The sequence below is a fragment of the Colias philodice genome, chromosome 9, assembly GCF_061535455.1.
Source record: "Colias philodice isolate Cphi_HAF_F1 chromosome 9, ilColPhil1 Martin Lab GWU primary, whole genome shotgun sequence".
NCBI lineage: Eukaryota > Metazoa > Arthropoda > Insecta > Lepidoptera > Pieridae > Colias > Colias philodice.
This window is the reverse complement of record NC_143094.1, coordinates 8,428,986-8,454,370: the sequence shown is the minus strand read 5'-3', so window position 1 is coordinate 8,454,370 and position 25,385 is coordinate 8,428,986. Positions and strand designations below refer to the sequence as shown.

The window sequence follows — 25,385 nt, the reverse complement described above, 5'->3', positions numbered from 1 at the left end:
TGCAATAGCTTTACCGCGGCACTGGCAGTCCCCGAGTGCTACACGTCTTTTTATATTTTTATAATATTCAATTTTTTTTAATTTTTTTATTGATATTAATTATTATTCAATGGTAGTAACAGTATATTATTATTAGTCTGTGGTAGTAATGTTCGAAAGCTATTGTATGTATCACAGGTATGTATCGTACATTAAAAAAACTTCGCATAACACGAGTAGCCAGAGTTTTCCTTCCGATAAGTTTTGAGCGTAATTATGATTCAAGGTTGTTTTTTTGTATGTCAATAAGGTCAATATAAATCATATCATAGCAAACACATATTTTAATAGGCTAACTTTACACCTGCGACTTCTTTGAATTTCTGTTTTCCATTCCTCACACTGGATTTATGTATATCTTTATTTATATTTCCATTCCCTACAACAGACATTACTTCAGTTTGTTTTTTTTTTGTTTTAAAGAGTAGCAGAATGTTCTTTCCCAAGGTCTAATCTTTATAATATACATATTTGTACAAAATACTATCAAAATCAATTTAGCAAGCAATTTATACTTTTGGTCAGTTCCCTTCACGATTATATTAGAAGGTTTTTTAAGGTTTTCAAAAAATAAATTCGTCATAGTTTTAATAATACTATTTATTTCATGTTATATAGCTATTATACATAAAATATACAATTGTGAAATGAAATATTCATGGTTAACACATGTGATTGACAATATAACCTAAGATATGTACAACTTGTCGACAAAATTATGTAATTAAAACAATTCATTAAATTATTTTCTTAACCAATATTTCGAGTTATATTAAGGATTCATTCGGCTATAATATTATAAAATCTATTTATATAAAAGTAATAAATTTCATGATTTTTACAAATACTTTATTGGCAAGAAGCTAAAATTTAAATAAATTCATTATTACTTGTAAAATCTAAGTATAGAGAGTGAAAAGAGAGATAGGTTTAAAATATAATTAGAGCCAGATACAATGAAATTCACAAGCAATTTGCCATACTACAACGAATAGCAAACCACTATTGGTCATCCCACCTCGTGAAATGTTCTTTAAACACTGCAGGGTAGCGATAACATTAAATAGTATGTAATTTTCATACACTCATTGAGATTACATTATTTTGGAACACCAATTTTATATGCATACTTGGACAATGTTATTTTAAATTAGCTTGTATACACAGGATATTTACATATTGTGCATGCATTTGTACTATATACATAAATTATGCGTTATAGTCCGATAAAATATAATATTACACACTCTGCAAGCTCTAGTGAGCCGTTCGCGTCACATCAGCAAAGTCGCACTTTGTTCACACATCTGTCCATGAAATTCTTTTTCCTTTTAGTTTGTGTGGTAGCTTCTAACGGTGAGGGTAGATTGATGTGTGTGTTTGCGGGATTTTCTTCTAAAATTCCTTCACAGCTACGACATCTACGTGCATTCTCAAGCGTTTTCTGTTGTAAATTATCACTACTTTCGGAAAGTCTTTGGGGCAGATCGCACGAAGCTGTGAGCTCTTCTAGTGGTAATTGCTCACAGCTTTGTGTCGTCACTTTCGCTTTTTCTACTGATGATTGCCGGCTCCGTTTCGGCCTGTAAATGAATAGGGTTATTTAGTTTAATTTTATCCTTACTGTTGCTTGGTTATTCATTATTGTATTATCCCCGAAAAATTAGGTAACAAAGGTTTCAGATAAAATTTATGAGTTATGAACGCCATAACTGTTACATTTATTTATTTATTTATCAATAAAAAATACATTTAACATAAATGGACATGCCAAAAACCACAAAGATAATTAACTAACATATCATCCTTAAAAATTTCATTATATTCGCTACAAATAAACAGAGTAATCATCTAAATCGCTCACCGGACAGGCGGCAGGGTGTGCAAGGGCTCTAGTCAGTCGTTCTTATCACTGCCGCGGCTCTCAGTGGACTGCATGCGCTGGTAGTTGGGCGGACCGCGGCCGATGCTTGCGGTTCCTGGGGTCTGTTCCCCGCGACCACGGTAGCCTTCTAGACGGTTGGCGAGGTTCGACTTGCCTCGGAGGAAACTGGAATAGATAAGGATTTAAATTTATTATAAAGCATTTGAATGCCATAAAACAAAAAATATCAATTCATAGATAAGGATTGTTAGAGTCGTTTATAATTATATTGGAAGATGGTTTGGAGATTATAGTACATTATAAACATACACACATAATGTTGAATTTAATATTAATAATATTATTATAGTCTTAATATATATAAATCTCGTGTCACAATGGTCCTCAATGGACACCTAAACCACTTAACCGATTATAATAAAATTCGCACACCATGTGTAGTTAGATCCAACTTGAGAGATAGGAAAGTTTAAACATGTAGGTACCACGGGCGAAGCCGGGGCAGACTGCTAGTATTTAATAAGTAAGAAATGGGTCAAATTAAAACTCTATTTGAATTAAAAACAGTGCATTATCATCTTTCATTTTTATATATTTTTATTTGAGCGAGATTTCGCGTGCGGCTGTTCGACTGTGACATGCGGGCATGTGCACTGCAATTAATGATATTTGAAATATTATTATGTACTATCGGACTTATATTACGATCTGCAACGCTGCCACTATCTCCTGTAAGTTAATACCTTTCCAGTTTCTCCACACACGCGTCCTGATAGTCGTGTATCCAGCGCACGCCGTTGAAGTGGCAGACGGCGCGCATGTCCTCCGGCAGCTCCTCCGGCTCGGGCCACTCGAAGTTGTCGATTATCGGCACTATGTTGCATTGTGATTGTAGTGCGGCTACTATCTCCTGGAAATGGAGGGAATTTTTATTAGTTGCAAAATTAAAATATCGATCTATACGGGCAATATAAAAAATACATATTGCAGAAATACTTTTCGTTAATACATTTCGTTAATACGTTCATATAACAGGCTTTATAGATAAAAACCAAAACATCTTCTTAATGACAAAATAACAGGTAAACAAGTTCAAACAGTATACCAGCCAATTTACGTAAATTTAAAATTACATATTAGAAAGCAAAGAGGGGGCAAATTATATATGAAAGCATTTCAAACTCACCCGATGCACCCAATCCTTCTGTTCATTATCGTGCTTACACCTGTCCAAGGCGTTAGGTGTCAGCACTAGGAGGAAATGCTTCGCCTGTTTAATACTTTGCAAGAGGTTATTGTCAAATTTGCCGGCCTCTAATCTCTCCACATCTATAAATACTGTAAACCCTCTGACTTGAAGGTGGACTTTTAAAAGGCTAGCTAATTGGGAACCATTCGATCTTCTGTAACTAACAAAGACGTCCAAATTCTTTTCTAAATTCTCTTCTCCTTTTATTGGAAGTCTGCTTTCATATGCTGAAATACAAAATTAATGTTAGAGAAGTTTTAACAAAATGATTTATGGATAAGTACCATATCGTAAAGGCACTGCTTTGGTCTTGTACAAAATATATTTTTATGTGATTCTTGGCTTTGTTTCATTCAAAATCAAATCTTTTTTTATCTTTCTATTAAATTTTTGTTAAACTGTATGCAAGATAAACAATTAGTATTGTACAAAAATAATCCACAATAGACTCACCTCTAATAGCGTTTAAAATCCTTAATCTATGTATACTGTTGAGAATATGGCACTCCTTCTCCAATTGTTCGTCGCTCAGGCCCCTAATGGACTCTTTGTCTACTCCCGCGTTTAGCATAGAGTACGTGTATATCGTGTACTCTAAGCCGATGCCTTGTAAGAACTCGTTCAGGTTACCCGTGTCCCGTGAACTGTAGTCAGCCATTTTCTTTAGCTGCTGCAGTTCTCTTGTGAATCTGGGAAATTAGAGTATCGGTAAGTTCGGGGGAAAATATTGTTTGATGTGTAATGATGGTCTTAGAAATAAAATGTATCAAGTTTGGCTATTTTTGTAAAAAAGAGAATATTTAAGTTAATCTTTCTCAAGGGACTAAATATATTTCAATATTATTTTTTAAAGATTGGAAAGTTTATTTAGCAAAAAATGTATGCTATACCTTTTCCGCTTGATTCCATTATGCAAACCGATATCTTCTTTAAGATTCTCTTCTGTGATTTGTAATAATAAATCTCCATCTACCCTGCTTTCGTAGAAATTCGTTGCATATTCCGAAAAGCCAATTTGCTTCACCCATTCTCGTACATCTTCTATGGACCAGAGAGGGACTTGCTGCGACAGCTTGTGAGGTACTTCCTCTCCGATAAGCCTTAACGCTTGCGCAGCGTATTTAGACGCGACAGCGTTAGGACAACTAGCTACTTTCTTCAAAGACTCTATTGCACCTATTTCCCTAAATATCTCAGTGTTTCCCTGTTGCTTCTTAATCCCCGCCTCCATACAAAAGTGGAAGGCAGCCAGATTTCTCGCTTCTTCTCTTTTCGAACTCAACACCGGAACTAGCCTTTGCAGCCAGTTCTTACTCTGACCGTGTGCATGAGCTAAATTCGATCGTGCGAATTCAGACGGATTGTGTGTAGTTACGAATGGCTCCACTAAATCCAATGTACCGGATTTTAGCACAGCCGCCTCTATTTCTTTATTAGCAACCAAAACAGCGATAGCAAGACAAGCGTAGTATTTAATATTATCGTCGTTGTGGAACGCTAAAGGAAACAGCCACATAGGAACTTTCCTTTTGATCATAGCTTCCTGGTTTTCAGCTCCACCGTATAGGGACAAGTTAGCAAGAGCAGTGGCACAATGACGTAGAGTTTCTATATCGTTTTTTCTACATTCGAATAGAACTGCGTCTAAGCCTCCTAATTTGATGACGTCACTACACGTGCCTTCGCTATGTTTGAACAAGTGTTCCAATATTCCAGTTCCTATTCTCGAGTGATCTGCATGTGCATGTTTCGTACAGACACAAGCCACATTAACAACTTTCTCTAGACCGTTTTCAACTACGTGAGCTCTGTTTTCGGTTGTAAGACACTGTTCTAGAAGTTTTGCCGAAGAGAACTGTAGATCAGGGTTATTGGATTCTAAACAATTTTCCATAAGAATGTCGAGGCCACCAGAAGTGCGTAAAGTGTTGCATAATGAATACCCTAACTCGTGTCCATACGTAGGGACCGCCCACGCTCTCCTCAACATTTCATTTAATTTGTTAAAATGTACACAGGCGTTTTTCATGTCCATTTGATTATTTTTGATGGCCGTTATAAATGCATTCATTCGATGTGAATACTTTTGTATTGCTAAATCGACATCTTTTTCGCTGGAATTTCCGTTTAATCTTTCTAAGTCTTCGAATGTTAAATTTGAAAGATCTTCATCGCCCGGTTTTATTGTTCCGTTTAGCAGTTGACTCATCTGAAACACAAACATGGAGTAAAGAACGTTGTTTTGAATATTCGCACCTACGTCACACGATACCTTTGTGATTAACGTGTGCGCGTATAAGTAGTTATTGTTTTGTTTGAAGTTACATTTTTACATATTTTTTCAGTACAACATTTATACGTATATGAAAACTTACCTGACATGAAAGTAAAGTAGATTTAGTTGTGAGATTTTTGCTGGAAATGGTCATATTTGAATGTGATGAGTGCTCTTTATGACTGAACATCCCACTCGATGTGACAGTTTGTCGCGCCTGTGACGACGCCATGGCTTTTTTCTCAGCGCTGAAGGCTTCAGTTTGAAGCCTTGAACTAGAAGCAGACATATTGTTCGCTTCTTGCGCTGTAACCTCCCCGGCTTGCAACGATCGCTTCTCCTGAAATAAAAGACATTGATAAATAACGTATGAACAATCATCCTATCAATGAAAGTTCACGTCAATAAAATTTGAATGCGTAAAGCGAGCATTTTATAGTAAATAACAGTCTCTCTAAAAATATTCTGGCTATCTATGAGGCTGTTAAAAAGCACTTCAACATCGAATAGACTGCGTGTCATGGCCCGGTTTCTTGTATGAGTTTCCATTGGAAGTAGGCCAATCGCGTGATACTCGATGATAATTTTAAAGTTTGTATACGGACGTCACATATTTAGAAGGTTGAAAGGGTGATATATGGCTAAATCCTCCGCTAATCGGCTCACCGAAGGATGCGGCGGCCTCGGCGGGAAACGCGACAGGACGCCGCGATGTACCGGCCACGGGGCCGAACCCCCACCCGACATTCCGCGTCTAAAATAAGCCGACTATTCGTGTACAGAAGCGCGCATGCGCAATAATTAACTTCCGCGTGTGCTTGCGCGCGCGACGGTCAAACGCCGACTGAGACGAGCATGGTGTAGTTTACGATAAGCGAACGGAGATAAATGAGCTCACCGCCCCTGGTGATCCTCCTCGACGCCACATCCTTACCGTCCACGCTACGAACCTCGAAGCCATCGTAAAATCGTATTACGTATTCGCTATAAATTAGATCGAGCATTTTAAATCTAATGTTAACAAGACAAGACGCCCATGGGTACTGACTGCTGAGCGTAACTGGCGCGAAACGTCGGCAGGTATCGATCGGCCGCTCGGGGTCGCGTCCTTCGGCGCGCCTTACTGGCTCCACCGAATAAATTGTTGATAGCGCGATTTGCAGACCGATTTAATGTAGCATAATGTTTACTTCGCCGGTTTTCCCAGAAATTGAAATATAATTGAATACTTAATGCGAGACAAATTAAATATGCCAGACGTATAAATAATTTATTTTAATAAACATTCAATTGAATTTAAATTATACTCACTTGATGATAGGCGGCATTTTGTTCAGCGGTTAGTCCCTCAGCCTGCAAGAGCCTGTGTGAGGCTCCAGCGGCGCTGTGTTCCGCATATTGCATGTCACCGTGCTGTAGCCGCCTCGTTCTCGAACTGTTCGCTGCTGATTTTGATGCACTGAATCCGTCGGTGACTACGCGAGTGGAACTGGCAGAAGTCATACGCGCTGCGCTATATTTCAATTCGTTTGCTGCATTTGAACCAATGGCTACAGTCGTTGGCGCTAGAAGACACTGTTTATCAGGCGGTGGGGTGTCAGACTCTGGGAAGGTAACGAGAGGACCGTCACTGGCGAGATCGGTCATGTCCCCTATGTCGCCGATGTCGCCCATTTCACTGAGATCCCGTATATCGGGTATGTGCCTCTGGTTCATATCGTCTTGATCCACAATGTTCTCCATCGAGCTTCGCAATCTGTAAAGGGGGCGTTAATGAGATTCGGACGCTCCAAATAGTTATTTTCCGCGTAAAATAACGAACGCGTCTATTGTTTGTCGATGAAACTACGAACTAAAAGCAAGGAAACGTATTGGCTGAAAATTGGCTAAGGGCCAATGGGAACTCAGGTGGGATAGCAGTTTCGTTATCTATAACGAACATTAACAAAACAAATTTTGAACAGTAGTAAAACATAAAACGGATATTTATAACCGCGAGTAACGTTTATATCACCTTTGTCCAAAATTTAAAGCCGCAGTGTTGCTTAGAGTTTTCATTTCGGATATGGAGCTCTTTAATTCTGTCAAATCAGATTTGATAGAGCTAGCCCGTTGGGACGAACTCTGCACTCGTTGGCTCGAAGCAGCACTACTTGAAGTCGCACTAGACACCATCTGGAAAAGATAAATATATTTACAGCTTACTCCTCTGCATCATAAACTGTTTTCCATGGCCATACAAACGCAATAGAATGAGAGGAGAATAAATTATTTAACCTAATAAAATAAGTTTCATGGGTCAACAAGATATTAACCTTATTGATAGACCACCAAATCGAGTACGCATGAATGTAATGTAGCCTTAATTCACTCTATTGATATGTTTTTGACTAACTTTTAAAGCATATATCGTCGATGACACAATAATTGTAAAACACTAGACGTCTTAAATCTGATAATACACTTGGTACACAGTCATTATCTAGACAAGCACTGAGTTCAGTGCCAATGCTATAGAGGATTTTCTTCGAGCGAGCGTCATGTGTGTTGGCGTACTTACGGGATAAATAAGATATGGTTGTGTCATTATATAAATAGATGACACGTTTAAAAATAAACTGATGATTTGTATAAAACTAAAGTAAAAATAGGAATGATATATTTATGGAAATATAATTTCAGTATTCCAATTTTATCCTACTTTTAATATCGTGTTTAAAAATACACTGTAGTTGGGATATAATGTATAGTGTATTTGGCATTGGCTACGCATTGATTTTGGGGATTCAAGGGTGAGTCATAGTGCGTAGGTGGGATGCATCGAGTCTTTTAACCTTTGTGTATCTCAAGACTATAAGGTTGTGTTTTGGCCAGTGGAAAATTCTTCGAAATTGTGACTAATTTATACTTTTTGTCCTTTTTTTATTTATTTTACTTGAGGACTAACCGTCTGTTTACTGGTAAATCTATAGTTTAAAATACACCATACAATTTAAAATACATGATCATTGATCAGTCATCACAGTACTCAACTGATTCTTATCAGATTCCTTTGTTAGATAAAATAAACCGAGAGGAAGTTTTATTTTATCTGTTCTATGAGACGAACATTCATATTAGTAAAGAACTGAACCATTTAAATTCTTTTAGCGTACTAAGGAAACGTATTACGACATAAGTAGAACACCAGATATCCCTAATGTCTATCCAATGTTACGCCATAATAGAACCGCTGCATTTGGCTTCGTGCCAGCAGTTATCATGCACTCACGTAGCTCCCTCCATATTAAACTTGATAAATTGGTGAAACGGGATCATAAACAATTTGTCTTTTTAACTTTTTAACAGATTATTTTGTGTTATAAAACATTTAGATTTGAAAAATGACTGCGGATAAGTAGTTAGTGTTATAATTATATAATATTTAACAATGTTGTAAAAACCCACGCCTAAACAAAAAGTAAACAATGTCTATGCCTCTATGCCGTTACAGAAATCGTGACACACATACAAAATCGATCGATGTTTAAATTAAAGTAGAGAACAGATTTTAGTATGGTATTTGATTTATTTTTTAAATATTTAGGTACATTACATTAAAACAAGGCGGCATTGTTCGACTACTAACTTATTACAAATTATTACTATTTACAGTAACTATAAACTTTTGCAACTAGCGGTTAGAATGTAAGCCCAATAATAAATACCTATCCTAAATATTTATATCTCTAATCAAATAAAAAATAGGCTCCATGATGTTTAATTTAAAAAGCATCATAGAGTCTTTATCTTTCACTATAGTATAGAGCGAGTATCATACATATTAAAAACGTGAATATATATTCCATTAAATTACTTTTTGCTAATTAACATATACAATAGTTAAATAATTACATGCGTCTTTGCACTCGGTCGCGGAGTAGGTACTTGTTTTATTTATTTTTTCCGCAACCCGCGCTTGCTGATTTCAAAATAAACCGCCCATTTTATGAACAGACCGAGGCCAGTACAGGAATAGCTTACAGTAAACTATATTTAATATTATTTCAAAGAAAACGAAATTTGTTTTTAGGCATTGCACGAACTTATTTATTTTTGACCTTATACCTGTACAGTGAAATATGCAAATAGTAAACATTCTTTATTCTATTCTTTAAATATTCTGGTTGCCGATTTTACAATTCTGTGGACTGTGGTACTATGTAACTCTATGTAATTGAAATCATTGACAACTCATACCGTAAATAGCGCACCGTAATTATTACAATACAGAATCTTTGTTGATTCTTTTTACCATGCCTTTATTTTGTGCGGTAAGATATTTTTTTATAAATCGCAGGACTCAAGGAAGGAAAATTTAACTAACATAACGTTATAAATACGACATCTCTATCAATTCTACTATAACAATTAATTTCAGTATGATGTGTTAACAAAATTCAAGAGACGACGTTTGCTTTCGAAAAAAATCAATACCGTTTCAAATAAAGACATAAAATAATATTCTTATTTTATTTACAATGAACCTCTCTATCTCCAACCGTATAATAATTCTAAATGTGGTATTTTAAACGTCTCGTGTTATTAAAAACACCCACACGCCCGTTAAGGCACATTTGTTATTCAAACAATTATTATTCAATAGTGTAACGACGCAAATTGTACACCATAAATAAATATTTTTGAGAGATCATTAACTAGTTTGCGCCCGCGTTTTGCTCCTAGATAAGAACCGGTTGAATTGGTTTCGTATTGACAATGTTTGAGAACATACACTGTGTTCCGCTTGTTTATGTTAATGGATCATGTGGATTAGATAAAACAATATAGTTAGTAGCCAGTCTATTGTGATACTATTCACGAATAAAATGTTTCTTTACTGTTACAGTTTGGGTACCTATTATGTTGGGTATAAAAGTTGGGTTGGGAAGAAATCGCTCACGATAAAGATGGCGATTGTTCATCTCTAGCATCACGTGTAACAGCCGCTGTTTCTATGTATGTTTAAGAATGATCATTCATTCATTCAACAATACATGAATATAAAAAACAAACTAATTAAATTTATAGATCTTTTTATATAACCTTCTAGTATGGATCCCTACGAGGTAAAGAAATGGATTAACATGCAAACATATATTTAAAATTTTAACTATGATTCCACCTCTATACTGTCATTGATCTACCGTACGTCAGTCAGTCTGCTAATACAAATAATTAATTAATTCTATACCTAAAAACAATTGATTGATCGTATGATTGTTTGTGCCCGTTCCCATCGCAAATGATTGATATAGTGAATAGTCTTTTGGTGAGAAATAATAGTGAGCCGGGTAGTAGTCTTAGCCTTAGAGTATTTTTCATTAGCTGCTCCTCTCGGAACTGCTCTATGATCCATCCGGAGACAAATCTATACTAATATTAAAAAGCTGAAGAGTTTGTTTGTTTGTTTGTTTGAACGCGCTAACCTCAGGAACTACTGGTCCGATTTAAAAAATTTTTTCGATGTTAGATAGCCCATTTATCGAGGAAGGCTATAGGCTATATTATTTCATCACGCTAAGACCAACAGGAACGGAGCAATGCGGGTGATACCGCGCGGCACAGCTAGTTGAATATAAAACTAAGGAATAAAATTGCTCGTGAAAGAATATTTAGGTTCGAATCAGTATATCCAGAGATTTGAGCATTCAAGCGAACTTTTCAGCTCATTATGATTTTACTGCATACCTGTTGTTTTGAGGAACTGGAAACCTGATTCAGGGACTGGTTCTGCCTGGAGACGAGGCTGGATTTCTTCAAGTTCTCCATCACGGAAGCCAGGTCCTTGGTGCTGCCGTTGTGTTTCAACGTGTTGTTGCCATCCAAACCGAATTCTGGTATCTGTGTGAAGAAAAGGATAGGTGAATAATCTATTTATATGATAGATAGAGATAGATTAGATTTGCTTTTCAGTGTTAGAGCATCAGGCGGTTATTAGTGCAACAAGTGTAAACACCAATTTTGGTACACATTCATGGCTAATTTACTTAAACTTTGCTCTTAGAACATACAAATTTTTAAAGATCTGAAAACAGAAATGTCGTGTGTAAAGTTTGAATAGTATTAGCCAATAAGTACGTTACCTGACAAAAACGAGTTTAAAATACTAACTAAAACATTTTTTAACCTTCATGGGTAACATAAATTTTATAATTTTACATGGCGGAAATTGCTTCACACCCGCATTAGTTCATGGAATCCATTTATCAAGTGACGAACCCTAAAACGTATTGCGTAGTTCACAAAATATGTTCTTAGACAAAGAAATGAAATTGCAACATTTTAACCAGAAACGATTATATTGTTTGCTTAAAATTGATATCTACAATAAACACAACCTAGATATTCTGATAGGATAGTTAGGTATCGTCTTTATTGCTTTTCCGAGAAGTGTTTGAAATTCAGCACAAGGACAATACATCACTGCACTAAGTGAAACAGTTGAACAGGGTCAAAGGAACTATTAAGAATGTAACGTTATAGTTTTCTGTGAGTCATAGGAGGCTCCGACTTTCAATCAGACCTACGATTCACGCGTATAGGTGCAACACGCATATTGATGATGCCTTCACCTCAGGTTTGCTCAAGTTACCATACACATTCTAGGGCTGCAATCAAAATACATCAATCAATGTCCGTGGAGGGCTTTCGATCAATTTCTTGCATTGTAACTAGACACGAATTACGCCATCACAACTTGTCAAGTGATTTCGTGAACGTCGAGAGATATAAATTGAGTTGAGGTCTTTTTATCATCGTTAGTATTATGTTACAGCGCGCAATCGTTTAGATAATGTAATATGTTAATTGGCGTAACGAAGAATCCGTTGAAGACTTGAATGACGCGCAATGACGTGTATATAGCTGATGTCATGGGCACGCGCACGCGAGGCATCGTCACCTCAAACACTTCAAAATCGTACCCTATTATAGACGGCCTATCATTATGTACACATATGATACATCAAAATTTGTCGATTATGCCTAATCGTTAACACATAGGACGTATGTGTTAATGTGTGGCATATGCATATAAAAACAATGACGGCTTTGAATAAACGTGTGGGAAATTATAATATGCTTTATGCGGATAGCAAAGTTACAGAATAGTGACAGCGAGCGGCACCCAATTGGTGGCCCGACTATGATTTCATTGATAACTCTATCTAGAGATGAATGATGACTAATGGCCTATCGGGGCAAAAGAGATACGATCCGGTAACAGAACAGGTCAATAATGCGTGAGTCATACTTCACAGAAATGTCGTCACAGTTCCAGATATGTTATGTAATTTTTTGTTGAGCTAATTTTACGTCATGTGAGTGCGGGTGACGAGGTCTCTACATGTCATCGTTAAGTGAACTCTAGATTTGCGGATTCTTTTGAACTTCAATTTAATTAAAGATTATCATGCAATATCGTTAAAAGTAATTAAGCCCTTGATATGAATTTGATAACTGTAAATTGTTTGTGTCTATTATGATGTGTTTGTATCATACAATATAATAATAAAACGATAAACGTAATTAGTTCATGAAGTATTTTAACTGTTCTATAAATTGGCGTGTGGATTTTCCATCATAGAGAGTTTCCTTGTACATGGCTTAATGATTATAAAAAGTTGATATTTTAACTAAATCATATAATAAATATGTTTAATTTGAAATTAATATTAATGAGTGACTCAGATTTTGTTTATATTAGTTACAACTTTAATTCGTTATTAGAATATTTAATGATATAGGTATATTTTTCTAAGTTTTAATCAGAAAATGTACTGTTGAAGTGGATAGTCGGATAAGTGCTATTTATCTACAGTTTCGATAAACGATTACCAGTAACGGGAAGTACAAAGGCAGTAGTATGCAAGGGAATTTAATTGCGAATTCAATACCCATGAAACACAAATCAGTCAATACCCATTCTCCTCGTGGGCGCCTTGCTTCTTGGCATAGCTTTCTCGTCTATTTAACGATTAGCGTATACTTGGTAGCATTTTAAACTTGAACCTTATGTTAAGGCAATTCGAGTTAAAATTTCGTGCTCAATCATTGTTGTTATCAAACTTGGTTAGTTTTGGATGCATCGGCGCTGCATGCACATCAAGAGACATACATTATTGTGAAGGTCAGTTATGCATGCACAATAGTTAGTGCGCGATAAAACGAGATGGCTGTAACTTATATAACTTTATGTGTAGAATCCACGTTACTGATTGCAATTTGCAATTAGATAAATTAAGATGTTAATTATTTGCTTTTAGCGCCGTAAATACACGTTTGAGGTACGCAGTTTGCTTTTGAATAGATTCAAATTAAGCATTAGTGAGAACGATCCATAATAATGTCAGGTAATTAATGTTTGTTAGGTTTGAAAAAAATACAATCAACTACCAAGAAATATAACAGTACATTTTTAATGGAAGATTTAATACGATGTGATAAGTGTAAAATTAGATAGAAGTATATTTTACAATTTATTTCAATAGTCATTATGCATATTTTATCGCAATCCGTTCCACCACTCGCAATTTATGAACAACACTCTGTTCAAGATAATAAGTACTGCGCGAGGAAATTTACTCAGCGTATACTTATTATCAGGCTAAGGATAATAAAATAAGCGGTTAATTCTAGTGTACTTATATTTTCGGTATAATAATATATACAATAACCTAGCGATAGTTCACCAAACAATGGTGCCAGTATCAGAAATATTTCAAGCGAGTGATATTTTACCTCGCGTCGCTCCTAGTGCAATCCAAAAAGCACGTCCACTGGAACCATATTCACGTGTGTCTTGTTTATTATGAACTCTCAATCACTTATCGCGTCGGGGCGTCGCGTGTCTAACTAGGAGGACTACGAACAACACGTGCCCATCTCGCGGCGAATGCGGCGTGACTGGTGTGCCAGCCGGCCGGCTGATCGCAAACTTTACCCGGCGACCACAATGGCTAATTAGAATGGCGAGTGGCGCGGAGCGCGGGGCGAAGCGGCCTATGCCGTGCTCTACCCACCCACAAACCTTCGCATCCGCCTATGGTGTAAACTGATGAGACGACTTAACATACCAATAAAATTTAATTAACAATTATGTAACTCCTAATATCGATTGATGGCCTCTCTATTTCTATATATTTTTATTACAGATTATGCGTTTCAACGAGAAAAGTCGGTTTCTCTGATCTCTATTACGCAGAGACTCATTTATAGCGCAAACCTTTTAAGTGCTAGGGTTATTATGGTAACTAATCTGTTTAAATGTATTATTTTAACCTCGACTCGTGCCATTTCTCTATCTAAACGCAATCGCCGTTTAACGAGTAGTTGTGTCGATATTTAAATGTTACCGCGACGACCATGAGACAATACATGGTCGATAAAAAGTCTTTACAAAAAGAATGGTATTTTTCACGATAATTCTGTCGTCCTGATAAGTCATTGACCTTTCAATGTCAGCGAGAGACTGGAGCGGTGGATTACTGACATTATCAGTAAATGGATGTACGAATGTCGGTTCCGATTTCAATAACTATTTGTCTCTTGTTTATCTTTGCAGCTATTCATTTTAGATATAGTTTTTTGTTGCCTGACTGAGCTTCAGCGTATCCAATAGCCACCGTTTTTTGTGAAATATTTTCTGATCATAAAGTATGGGTTTGAGTTTTAGAAGCAGTGGAGCTATATTTATTAACCGCATTTAAAGTTGCCGCCAGCTTTTGATCTCAGCCATTTATAATTATTTCAAAATATACGGCTAAGATCTGACAAATTCTAATTACGTCATCGAAAATTAATTAGTTAATACATAATTAATTGCCAATGGTGTCCTTTGTGCATCATGTGATATTTAGTTTTACCAAAGGCTATAATTTATTTACAAACCCAATAGTTAACATGGTAGAGTTTCTGTTTTGTCTGAAAATGTCTCAGGACTATCTTGCTAATATATACCTACTCTAGTAAGGTCAGGACTCAGGACTGCTTGAATTTAATTTTTAGTTTTATAGGATTGATTGAGTTACGCTGGCCTTATAAAGTTGCTTATTTATTGATTTTCACTGAATTAATTTTTATAAATTACTATGGAGTATGGACGAATTCGTAAAATAATTTATTTTAATTATTATTCGTGAAGGTGGTTATATTCTATCTTCCTAGAAGAATAAAACTCAGATCTAATCCTTTTCTTTTTTTAGATGTGACAAATGACAATAGAGATATGGTAATTTATTCACTTTTCTCAAGAAGATACGCTTGGACCATACTTTCACAAAACATAAGTAACCTTGTGGTCATCAGCGCTAAATTATAGACATAAAAATAATCATGAGGCACTTTAGCGTTTATATTTAAATAAGCTGTGCCCCGTGGTTTTACCAGCATTTCTCAGCTCCTAATGGTAGCGTAGCCTGTGTTATTGCGTGAAGGACTAACAAACAAACATACATACTTTCGCATCTCAGGAACTACTGGTCCGATTTGAAAAAATATTTTAGTGTTAGATAGCCCATTTAGCGAGGAAGCAATGCGGGTAAAACAGCAGGGCACATCTAGTTTATAATATTAGTAGAATATGTATGATTTGTGCATCAGTCAAATACGGCCCTGTTAATACTGCTCTACATTTGTTACGGCATGGTTTATATTGAAGCAGATTTGCATTTACAAAACAATATTCATGAGTAATGCAGTGTTATTCATATTTATGGGTTTTCCAACTTGTGGTTACTGGATTTTGTAGAAATTATTCAAAAACAAAACCTTGTTACTTTAAAGTTTAAAGCATCACTTGATTTTCAATTAATCTACTTTGTTGTATATAACACTTTCGTAGAAAGGAGTCAGCTGTAAGATATATGATAGATACAATATGATTTTACATGCTATTCAATATTCATAAGCCATAATTAAAACCTACACGTGCGCTAAAGGTATAATTTCATTCACCTTTAATAGTTTAAATATATAATGATTAAAATATATGAATATTTAATATGTAAATACATATTATGTTGCATATTATATTTAAAATATAACAATGTTAATACTCGAATTCTACTGAAAACTTAATAGACCGGGAGATACTGACACAAAATTTCGAGTCATTTGTAACAGGATGGCGGTTCTACAGGGTTCTTAGTACGCAATGACAAAAAGAAAAATGATGGTGTGAACGCTGGTACCGGCGGCTTAGTCGCGTGGGCGTTAGTCGAACTCATCGGAAAATAGCGAAAGTCAAACGATTTGTAACAGTATGGCACTTATTTTTCCTGTAAGTTTGAGGATCAACGAATATAAATACAAAATTTCAAAGATCTAGGTGTTGGAAATCTTCACTTATATAAATTAATAATAAATTTATTTTTCAAGTATGACAGCACTTTTTCCCCCTACTAGAAGTATGGCAAATATATTAATGGTCACATTTTATCAAATACTCTCCAAAAAGCCAAATGCAATACTGGTACAAAAAGATAGGCGAAATAAAAAAAATTTGTAGATTTTCGGCGGTATGGCGACCATTTGGAATCGTCCGAAAAGTATGGCATGGCGATTTTCGTAAATGGCTGCACGACGATGGTTACCTGTGCAAAAGTTAGCTTGGTACAAATGGTTGAATAATTGTTTTTTTTAAATCAACACATTCGCGTCGGTATGGCGGGCTGTAAGTCATACCGGAAAAGTATGGCATGACACTACCGCCTACTTCTTTTTTATGGGCTATCGGTAAATTCTAAAATTTTTGTGTTACAAATCGTTTGACTTTCGCTATTTTTCCGACGAGTTCGACTAACGCCCACGCGACTAACCCACCGGTACCAGCGTTCACACCATCATTTTTCTTTTCGTCATTGCGTACTAAGACCCCTGTAGAACCGCCATCCTGTTACAAATGACTCGAAATTTTGTGTCAGTATCTCCCGGTCTATAATTCATCATCAAACATGCGACAGAAAAGTCAATACAATAAAAAATTTAAAACTACATACCTACGTGTAAGCAAATAAATATGTAGAGCGATGATAATATCCATACTATAAATATTATAAATGCGAAAGTAACTCTGTCTGTCTGTCTATTACTCAATCACGCCTAAACTACTGAACCAATTTTCATGAAATTTGGTATGAAGATATTTTGATACCCGAGAAAGGACATAGGCTACTTTTTATCCCGGGAAAATGACGCAATCCCGGAAATCCCACGGGAACGGTAACTATGCGGGTTTTTCTTTGACTGCGCGGGCGAAGCCGCGGGCGGAAACCTAGTTTGTAATAATACTAATTATTTTTTTTTATTTTATTTTATTTTATTTGCATTTTGCAACACAAACACATATATAACAATAATATAGGTACAATAGTTATTTCACTTTAAACCTTAATGACTAATTGTTATTGCAATAACATGTGTTGACTACTAGACTATAAAATATTACAATCGCTTACACATAAATATAAGGAGTTATCAATATACTAACTTATAGATAACAGATAATTAAAAAAAGGGAAATGGTATAAAAACTACAAGAGACAAATTTCTAATCTATTGAAGGACTTGCGACAGCAAAGCAAGGTTTTCAAATAGGCATTTCCGAAATCTAATAGGTTTACTCCCGATAATGTCAAGATCTGGTATTATCTCACACAACTTATTGTAATTTGTACAGATTCTGTTTAGAGTGCTATAATATGCTCTTTGGGTGCGGTGGACTGCGTGCTGGTGGATTTAGCGAACATACGACAAGGGCTAAGAAACCGTACGTAAACATTTATATTGAAATGAGATTGACCTTTTACAATAATATTTTAATCTTGAGTACTGTTACGTGTGAGTCACAATATGCAATGAACTGTTTTTACTCATTTCACGTATGACTAAACTGCATGAGTTATTTCATTCACTAGCGAAGTAGACCAGTGACCAATGTTTACAAGCAACATTTATATTTTTAAGCTTTACAAATATAAAATGTTTCATTCACTTCTTAGATAAGATTGCACGGAAATCCAGAAAATCAATAACAAAAAATTATATTGTATAACTGAGTGAAAAAGAAACGAGTGATAGAATTTAAAAGCATTTGGGTTTGAATGTAAAAATGTTAATTACATAAATAGTCTTCAGAATTAATAGTTTTGTAACCTTTTTCAGTAAATTTCAAGACATTCCGATTAGTGAATTCTTAATCTTAAAAAGTACTTTTTTAAAATACTTAAAGAATGTATTTGTTACGCTTGAATTATCAGGTATGATTCATCACTCATTCAAGAGGCGGTTAATCGTCAAAGTATAAGGCAAGGCGCATAACATAGAGCCTTAGACATAGAGCACATTTTACCTGCCGATGCGTATGCGCAGGCTATGAGTCAGCCCACGCATCCTGTTCCACCTTTGTGGAACTTTCACGAATTTCGTCAAAATTATTGCAACGGACTTTAAAATTTTATCATATCTACATTAAAGTCTTAACGCATATATGTACTATGATTTACTCAAAGTTCATTAATTTAAAACAGAAAGGTACATTTAAAATTTCATTTCATGTAAAATATGAAGGACTTTCCATTAAAGTAGATAATTCAATTTAGTATGTACATTAGTGTTATATTTTAATCACTAGTAGGTTTTGTAATCGTGTTAAGGATAAACACCTATACAGTAAACACTAACATTATTACTGCGATAGTACTACATAATTAGTATTTAAGTCATAAAATTGTTTATTGGCTTTCATAAATATTAATTGCATATTTATACTATGAAATTGTATAAACCTGACGCATTCTTTGAAGATTGGTAAAATTACTATTATTAACTAATGTTGAGTCACAACTGATTCACATACCAAATACATACATTTGCATAATCTTCATTTTAAATTATAATGTAAAAAACTATGGATGAAATCATTTGGAAATTATTTTAAACAAGAAAATTCTTAAATTCACGCACCTAAGTGTTTGTATGATTAGATTTTTGACCGAATTAGGAAAATATTACGTTAGCTGTAATACCTAGTTATTTTTTAGATATATTTCCTTCATATGTGCTGTAACTGCTGAGCTGAACTGTATAAAGTACGTTCAAATGCCAACAATAAGACGAAATAATAAGCAATCAAACCGAAGCAATATTTAATAAATTAACTCAAAATAAAAGAATAATTATTAAGTTGTTAATTGTGATAAAATCAATTCTTGAATACTTCTTTATTCACCATCTATTCCGGAAGACTTTGAGGCTAGAGTTAATGAAGGCAGTCCTATCATAAAACAATTTACAGAGCCTTAAAACAAAGGCTTCCCGGAAGACGAGAATTAGCTTTGATTAGTGTCCGGATGTTCGTATCTGGTGTTATTTATAATCTTTGTAAGATGTGGATTAAAAATAAACCATGTTTACTCTTCTATCATCAGAGTCTGTTCAAATGAGTAAGTCCAATTAACCGACTTCCAAAAACGGTACGTTCTCGGTCACCTATTTTTTATTTGTTTGCAGAATGATTATTCAGAGCTTTCTCGAGTTTTCATGAGTCATTTATGTTTCGTAAATAATGCTTTAAATGTTGCATTGAGCATCGAAGCACAGATTACTAAATAGGTACTAACTACTACTACCAATTGCAACTAATATTTGTCGTTATTTTATTGTCATACACATCGCATCATTACATTATCTCCTATAACTTTAGAGATATAGATAAGATGATAGATTCATTTGTAGCCTGAAGGTGTACCTGCATACATCTACATTTTTATACGTGTTAAAAAATAAATGGCATACCTACATGGAACAGTTCTAATAATATTGGATATTATAATAGGTATAAAAAAACGATAACAAAGGAATGTAGGCGTGGATATTAAGCGGTTGTGCAAAAAGAAGATACAATACAATCTGAATGTAAATAAAAGCAATTTACAAGCAAAAAATTTTCAATTTTAAAAGGTTTCATTTATTTCCCGCCACCTAAATCATGCAAGGTGACATACCCATCGTGCAGGCTTTGTGCTTTTATCTGGTGACAGCAGAGATTCTTCTGAACGTACCTGTTACAAAAAAGAAAAAAAATATAGCACATCACATATTATGTACGTATATCCCTGAATAATAAGCCTACAAAATGTTGGCTACATGGCCTTTACATGATATAGAAGTATTGGAAGACGAACTTGTAGCTGTGGAATATTTTTCCAGTAGGTTCTTATGGTAATTACTAATTATTAAAAAAAAATAACCCTTTTTTAACCATTTGTACTATTGATTGACGTTGATTAAAACAATTAAATCTCTCATATAATTGCTGATTACCTGTATAAAGGTGATTCATCAATGTTTATGAATGACTGACTCATAGTTCGTTTACCCTATTGTTTGTATTTTGTCATGTGTCACAGATTTATCATAGGTATCTTATATCACGAGAAAGAACGATTACATAAATTAATTTAAATGCATCGAAATACCATAAAAAGCCTGCATTCGAAATAGCAGTAGGATTTATGGTAATACTTGTATGGTGATAAATCATAAAGTGCCTTCAAAGCAACCATTATCAGTTGCGGTCAAGACAAATCTAAAGAGAGATATTAAGACAAAGCTGAATGGGTCGGCCAGTGATTGCCGGTTGTTATCATCAGCAGTGGGCTGAAGATAAAGCGATTTAAATCGTCAACGTCCAATAATTTGAATTCAGTGCGAGCAATTTAATTCAGCTTAAGACGTCGCGTGGGCACATTGCATTGCAGCTCATAAGTGCGTTATAAAACTCGATAAACGACGCGCCAGTAGGCGGCCGGAAGAGTCAACCGCTGAGTGTTAGTGGACTTCCTACTTAGACGGCTTGCTATTCGACGGAAACGCTATTTTTGGCGCCCACTGTTGTTTCCTCTGAGGAAAGTTCATTAAAGTGTATAATTTCAAACTTTGTTAAAAAAATTTAAGATGTGCTTTCATTCAAGCTTTTGATTCATGTATTATTATTTATTTAGATTGTAGACATTCCTGTGAGTTCATTTTTGCTATTGGTATATCATAATTTTGTTTTTAAAATTGTTGCAAAAAATATGATTCATTAAAGTTGAATTATAACAATGATTACATAACATAACTTTTTGGAGGGTCGTAAAATGGCTTCCGAAAATAAAAAGTTGCACAAAGGAATCCGGGAACATTCCAAACTGCATTCTTCACTCCTTCAATGCACTTTAACGTTCCCACCGATGAGTACCGTTGGAATGTGGAGAATGTATTGGTCACCCTTTTAAAGGAGATCCCAATATTGTACCCGGGGTTTTAAAATATATTTTCGGAGCAATTTGGAGCATTTAGCGCTGACTTATTCAAATTGTAAAATGGATTTTCCTGGCAACAAATAGTATGTCGTAAGTATCACTTGCATTTAAACACAGTATTCAAAGTTCATTATTGACGTAACCTCTCTACCTAAAATACTTTTCGCGACCAATTAAAGTCTTGTTAGTAAAAATCTGTGGTAAAAATCATACAACTGGTTAGTTTCTTGATAAAAACAATAACGTGGAATTTGCTGTCGTTATTTTTATAGGAAGTGGCAATTCATTATTAATGATTTATTTAAATTTACCTTGACCTATCTTAGCGCGAGGAGTTTAATGATATCTAAATTAAAATCGTTGATATGAAGGGGCGAAGATTTATGGCGTCTAATACTACAATCTTGATCGTAGTAATTTGAAGTTGCTCCCCTAAAGTTGCCTTGGTCTTGTTTTTAATGGTTTATTTGTGTGAATTTTAAAATTGAATTTCGCTTAGTAGTTAAGAAGTTGAATATTCTCAATGTAGAGACTGTTTTATAGTCTTAGAAAAAAGCCAAGGATGCGTTATTGCATGGGTGATTGTTTCATGATCTATAAAGCACCTTGGAATTTACCGATTTGTTGATATCAAAGTATGACGATAGAATTTGTTATGGAATAATTTTAGCCGCTTGGAGATAAACTATCTCGGTTTCCTACGGTTATTTTTTATAAAATAAAACATTATTTAGGTAATAGTGTATGTTAATTAAATAATGATAAGAAAGTCGGAATTTATAGGAAGAGAGCATTACAATATGAGGTAACGTATAAAGAATGTGAATGACTAACTGTAGATAATCGAAAATAAAGATTCAATGATATAAATAAAGATTTAAAAACAGAAAAACACATATTCAACGTCATGTTATCTACCAGTTCGATACTTCAAAATACTTATGTCGAAACTTTATCTAATCGACATTATTTATAAAATTTTATGAATTTCTATTAAACTTTGGAAATGTAATTTAATCACCAAGGAAATCAAAATAATATTCATAATAACACTGATAATACATAATAAATATATTATGTCTGGCGTGAGCGGTTCGTTTGTTTAATGTATTGTTTACAAAATGTGGCAGCTTTATCCTTAAACATCGTTCCACGAGCAGTTTAAAATTGCAAGCAGTTAAATTATTGTTACCATGTTGTTTTTAGGGTATGCAGAGGCTTGTTATCAAGACCGCGGGCATATCAAAGGGAGTTTCATGTGGAACGATTTAAATTCTTGCAATTATCATATCAAGGTTTAAATTCCCTCGTTTTAATGTGTGCCCAGATGCAGCGGATATACCCTTTAACCTGTGTACGAGCTGAAGAAATCTCGCCTTTAAATTTATGATATTTGGTTCAGTCTCCGTATAATCGCGCATTTTGCAATGTTTGTAGGTCATTCATATATCTACACGTAGGTTTTTTTTTTTTTTAATCATTTATTCAAGGCTTTTGAACGAATGTTCATGGCAGCCCCATTGTAACAATCAACTTACAAACTAAACACAAATTAATAAACATAATATATATCTAAATAACAATGAGAACGCCTAGGAGCCAGCGCTATACGTTGAAAGAAAATCTGCCACCATGCCATACACCAACCCTGCCTCCTCCGAGCAAGGGTTGGATAACGAGCTATAAAAAATTCCCATATTGGCCCGCGAAGCATCTAGCTTTTGAAATAATTCCACACGTTTCGTCTCATTCCGGACACACTCCACAAGCACATGATGCACGTCCTCGGTCTTTCCACAAATTATACACAAAGGAGACTCTATTTTACCCATCATATGTGCAAAAGCTCTTAATGGCATGTGCCCGGAACGCAATCTATGTGCCAACACAACAATATTGCGCGGTATATTTCCAACAAACCAAGGAGAACGATGAGGCTGACTTTGCATAATTTTGTACCAAATACCCTTTGTTTTTGAACGGACATCAAAATACTCGCGCCACTGCTCCAAACATAAAAATTTAAATTTAGGTAAAAGTTCATAGTGATTGGGAAGAATATAAATTTCCGAACCGTCACTGATTGCTGCCTTTGCCAAACGATCAGCCTCCTCATTCCCTGCTAAGCCAATATGGGAAGGTATCCACTGCAGTTTTACATTTATATTATTTTCAATTGCCTTAATTAATTTACTTATAATATCGTATGCCATAGGATAGCCTCTAAAAGTCCCATTTAAACAGTGCAATAAATGTTGTATAGCGCTTTTACTATCACTAAGTATAACTACACTATCCTGTGCCTTATAATTATCTAGAATATGGGATAAAGCTGCTGATATAGCAAACAACTCCAAAGTCATGATACAAACAGGCGACGAATTTTTATAACAATCTTCTACTTTAGAAGTAACATCGATATAAGCACAACCGGAGGGCAGCCCGGTGCCCTTTGATCCATCCGTAAATATTTTAAAACAATGACTATACTTAATATTAATTTCACGAACAACTTCATTTTTTAAAACCAATGAATTATAATTTTACACGTAGGTACAGCTTGCATTGCAGTGGACCTTGTATGAACCATATTAAACAAATAAGTATAGCGCATGTGAATTAAAAAGAGAAGTTGAAATGTGTTCTTTTGTAGTTTAACTAACTACCTACAGCTACGCAAGGAATGGAACCAGAAATATCTGGATGCGAATGGACAAAATTTTGAAGTGAAACATCTTTATCGGGGTTGGAAAAAAATTTGTGTAACATTTTTTCGTTACGCGTGACATTTTTCCGTTACGCGCCATCTTTGATTCGACGTACTTCTGTAAAGTTGCATAGAGTAAATTATTTTTTGAAAAATAAAGTCTTAAACAAGTTTCACTTCTTACGTGTGTACACTAGTACACGCACATATTTGAAGTGAAACTTCTTTATCGGGGTTGGACAAAAATTTTGTGTAACATTTTTGCGTTACGCCGTACGCGTGACATTTTAGCGTTACGACTTACGCCGTACGCGTGACATTTTTGCGTTACGCCATACTCGTGACATTTTTAAGGTCATAAAGAAGTTTCACTTCTTACGTGTGTACTCTAGTACACGCATACATATTGCACGCCTCATAAGCGAAGCGTTGAGGTGGGTACTAGTTACTGTCACTTCGCGCAAAACATCTGATTTTTCAAACTTAAAATGTCTTTATGTATCATGCTCCTGGAAAACTGCTTTAGTGCATCCCATTCCCAAAAAAGGCGATCGCTCTGATCCGTCCAATTATAGACCTATTGCTATCACTTCCTTGCTTTCAAAAATAATGGAATCCATTATTAATCGCCAACTTCTTGAGTTCCTAGAGGAGCACCAGCTGATTAGCGATTGCCAGTACGGTTTCCGTAAAGGTCGCTCAGCTGGTGATCTTCTAGCGCTCTTGACACACAAATGGGCGACCGCTATTGAAAGCAAGGGTGAAGCTTTAGCGGTAAGTTTGGACATAGCGAAAGCCTTTGATCGGGTTTGGCACAAGGCACTCCTTTCAAAGCTTCCATCGTACGGGGTTCCCGAGAAATTGTGTCAGTGGGTCACCAGTTT

At 35.2% G+C, this 25,385-nt stretch overlaps 1 protein-coding gene across 6 annotated transcripts in view; it reads right to left on the bottom strand.

Annotated features, from left to right (window-relative positions):
* Window positions 1-621: 621 nt before the first annotated feature.
* LOC149485982 (NAD(+) hydrolase sarm1-like) overlaps window positions 622-25,385 on the bottom strand; it is a 54,880-nt gene continuing 30,116 nt past the window's right edge. For 4 of the 6 annotated variants that reach the window (XM_089698581.1, XM_089698582.1, XM_089698584.1 and 1 more), the window contains 11 exons: window positions 20,493-20,549; window positions 11,179-11,331; window positions 7,463-7,623; window positions 6,760-7,204; window positions 5,549-5,788; window positions 4,064-5,382; window positions 3,627-3,862; window positions 3,111-3,400; window positions 2,668-2,834; window positions 1,904-2,089; window positions 622-1,622 (listed from right to left, as the gene is read on the bottom strand). In XM_089698581.1, coding sequence (XP_089554707.1) covers window positions 1,936-2,089; window positions 2,668-2,834; window positions 3,111-3,400; window positions 3,627-3,862; window positions 4,064-5,382; window positions 5,549-5,788; window positions 6,760-7,204; window positions 7,463-7,623; window positions 11,179-11,331; window positions 20,493-20,549 — 3,222 coding nt within the window. In that variant the 3' untranslated portion in view covers window positions 622-1,622; window positions 1,904-1,935. The remainder of the gene's footprint in view (window positions 1,623-1,903; window positions 2,090-2,667; window positions 2,835-3,110; window positions 3,401-3,626; window positions 3,863-4,063; window positions 5,383-5,548; window positions 5,789-6,759; window positions 7,205-7,462; window positions 7,624-11,178; window positions 11,332-20,492; window positions 20,550-25,385) is intronic. The other 2 variants (XM_089698583.1, XM_089698586.1) reach the window with 1 other exon arrangement.